This window comes from Penaeus chinensis, chromosome 7 (assembly GCF_019202785.1).
Source record: "Penaeus chinensis breed Huanghai No. 1 chromosome 7, ASM1920278v2, whole genome shotgun sequence".
NCBI classification, from domain to species: Eukaryota; Metazoa; Arthropoda; class Malacostraca; order Decapoda; family Penaeidae; genus Penaeus; species Penaeus chinensis.
The window spans coordinates 5,218,006-5,220,505 of record NC_061825.1 but is presented as its reverse complement, the minus strand read 5'-3'; the positions used below and the strand labels follow the sequence as shown (position 1 = coordinate 5,220,505).

Here is a 2,500-nt window from a genome sequence, read left to right as displayed (position 1 = left end):
TACTATCATTATTATTATCATGATTTTCATTATCATCACTGTCATCATCATTACCATCATCATCACTATCATTATTATCATACTATTATTATTTCATTATCATTATCACTACTGTGATCCTTATTACTACTATTTCTACTACTACTGCTACTACTACTAATACCAATACTAATGTCACTACTATTACTACTACTACTGCTACTATTACTACAACTACTATTATTACTACTACTTTCACTACTACCATTACTAATACTAATACTAATATTATTATCACTACTATTACTACTACTACTATTACTACTATTACTATTACTACTACTGCTACTACTACTATTACTACTACTATTACTATTACTACTATTACTACTACTACTACTGCTACTACTACAACTTCTGTTACTACTAATACTAATACTACTATCACTACTATTACTACTACTACTATTACTACTACTATTACTATTACTACATTACTACTACTACTATTACTACTACTATTACTATTACTCTTATTACTACTACTACTACTACTGCTACAACTTCTATCACTCTACTAATAACACTACTAATACTACTATCACTACTATTGCTACTACCGCCACTACTACTACTACTACTACTACTACTACTACTACTACCCTGACCTGCAATGGCATTGACGTCCAACGAGGTTAAGAAGTTGTCGTGGAGATAGACGACGTTGTGCTGGGTCGAGGTCAGCTGGATCGCCCCGGGGAAAACGTGGGTCAGCTGATTGTCGCCGAGAGACACGAAGGCCAGTCTCGCGTACCCTGCGAAGGTGCCTGTGGGATGGGGGGGGGGGCGCTGTGATTGCGTGATATTGTTTTTTGGTTTATGATGATTATTTCGATTATATATATATGTGTGTGTATGTATATGTATATATAATCATATGTGTGTGTATATATATATGAATATATATGTATATATATACATTTGTTCTTTTCTTTTTTATCTTTCTTTCTTTTTTTTTATAGTAATAAAGATGATAATGGTAATAGTGATGATAATTATATCTGATTAAGAATTTCTTTGTTATTATAGATATTTTGTTGTTATTTTAGGTATTTCATTGTTATTTTAGATACATTATTTCCCTCTTCGGGACTATACGGTAAAAAAAAAAAAAAATACGTATATATATATAACCTTTTTAATTTATTTACTGTATATATCTTGTTTACCGTATATATTATATATATATATATGTTGTAATCCTGGTGACTGGGGAAAAATACGACAAACTTTGCAAAAAAAAAAGGCACCAAATACCTGTATGAATCTCCTGGATCCTGTTTCCGGGCAGGTGAACCTCGGCCAGCTGCGAGAGGTTCCTGAAGCCCTCGCTCGGAAGTTCGCTGATGTGGTTGAATCCCAAGTCGATGTAGGTCAGAACATCCGAGTTCAGAAACGGGAAGTTATAGAGGTTGTTGTGATTCAAGTCCAGGCGGAGCAGAGCGGTGAAAAGGGGCAGTTCTTGGAAGGGAAATTCAGACAGGTTGTTGGAGTAGATGCGGATGTCAGTCAGAGTAGTGTAGCTGTTGCTCAGGGCCCCTTCTTGGACTTCCTGCAGGACACTCCCTATGACGAAGATTTCCCTGAACGATGTCTCGCCTAAGGCGCCTCGCTGTAGGGACTTTAAGTGGGTATTCTGCGAAATGACGAGTCTCCGGAAATTGGGAAACGGGATGGTCGCGCTGAACACCCTGGCTAGTTGTTCTTCGCTCGCGACGTGTGAACAGTCCATGTCTATTGCTCCGTCGACGTCTACAGAGCACGTGCATGGGAGAATGTCTTCAGGGATCGGGCATGGAAGGACGCGTGCATGACGGTTCTCCTGGACGCTGGTTACATTATTGGTGCCCAAAGCCCCTCGAACTTCACATATGATTAAGAGGAAAGTTGCAACACCCAAACACTTCTTGGAACTTAGCATTTTAAGAGTGATCAGGATATTAGTATAAGGTATTTCAGCAGCGGTATCTGGAGTGGACGCTACCAGCAATGACACTGCCATGTTATGCTGAGAGGACAAAGTTATGTTGGGCCTTTCGTGGCCCTGGGAACTCGCAGATAAGATAAGGCTTACCCAGTGTCATATTGATGCAAGCTACAGTCCAAAGAATCGTGTCCAAACAGGGTAATTATGAACACATAGCATCAAGGTAAAAAATGATGGTGCCTCCTAACTGAAGACAACACACACAGACTAAAAGACTAAATAACAAACATACACGCACACGCACGCACACACACGCACACACACACACACACACACACACACACACACACACACACACAACCCCCCCTCCTCCTCACACGCACACGCAACCCCTTTCCCCCTCCCGAAAGATCTCGTGTTGTGTCGAGAGCTAAAGAGAACCCGAAGATTTGTCAAGACGTCGCTTCAGCGCCCACGCCCACGAGAAGAAGAAAACGTCAACATCATGCGGTGGCTGAGGACGGTTGTATTCGT

At 40.2% G+C, this 2,500-nt stretch overlaps 1 protein-coding gene across 1 annotated transcript in view; it reads right to left on the bottom strand.

Annotated features, from left to right (window-relative positions):
- LOC125027596 (oplophorus-luciferin 2-monooxygenase non-catalytic subunit-like) overlaps positions 1–2,012 on the bottom strand; it is a 4,108-nt gene extending 2,096 nt beyond the window's left edge. Inside the window, exons 1-2 of the mRNA XM_047616707.1 lie at positions 1,297–2,012; positions 648–806 (exon numbers count right to left, since the gene is read on the bottom strand). Of these exons, the coding sequence (XP_047472663.1) occupies positions 648–806; positions 1,297–1,960 (823 nt within the window). The 5' untranslated portion in view covers positions 1,961–2,012. The remainder of the gene's footprint in view (positions 1–647; positions 807–1,296) is intronic.
- Positions 2,013–2,500: the final 488 nt, after the last annotated feature.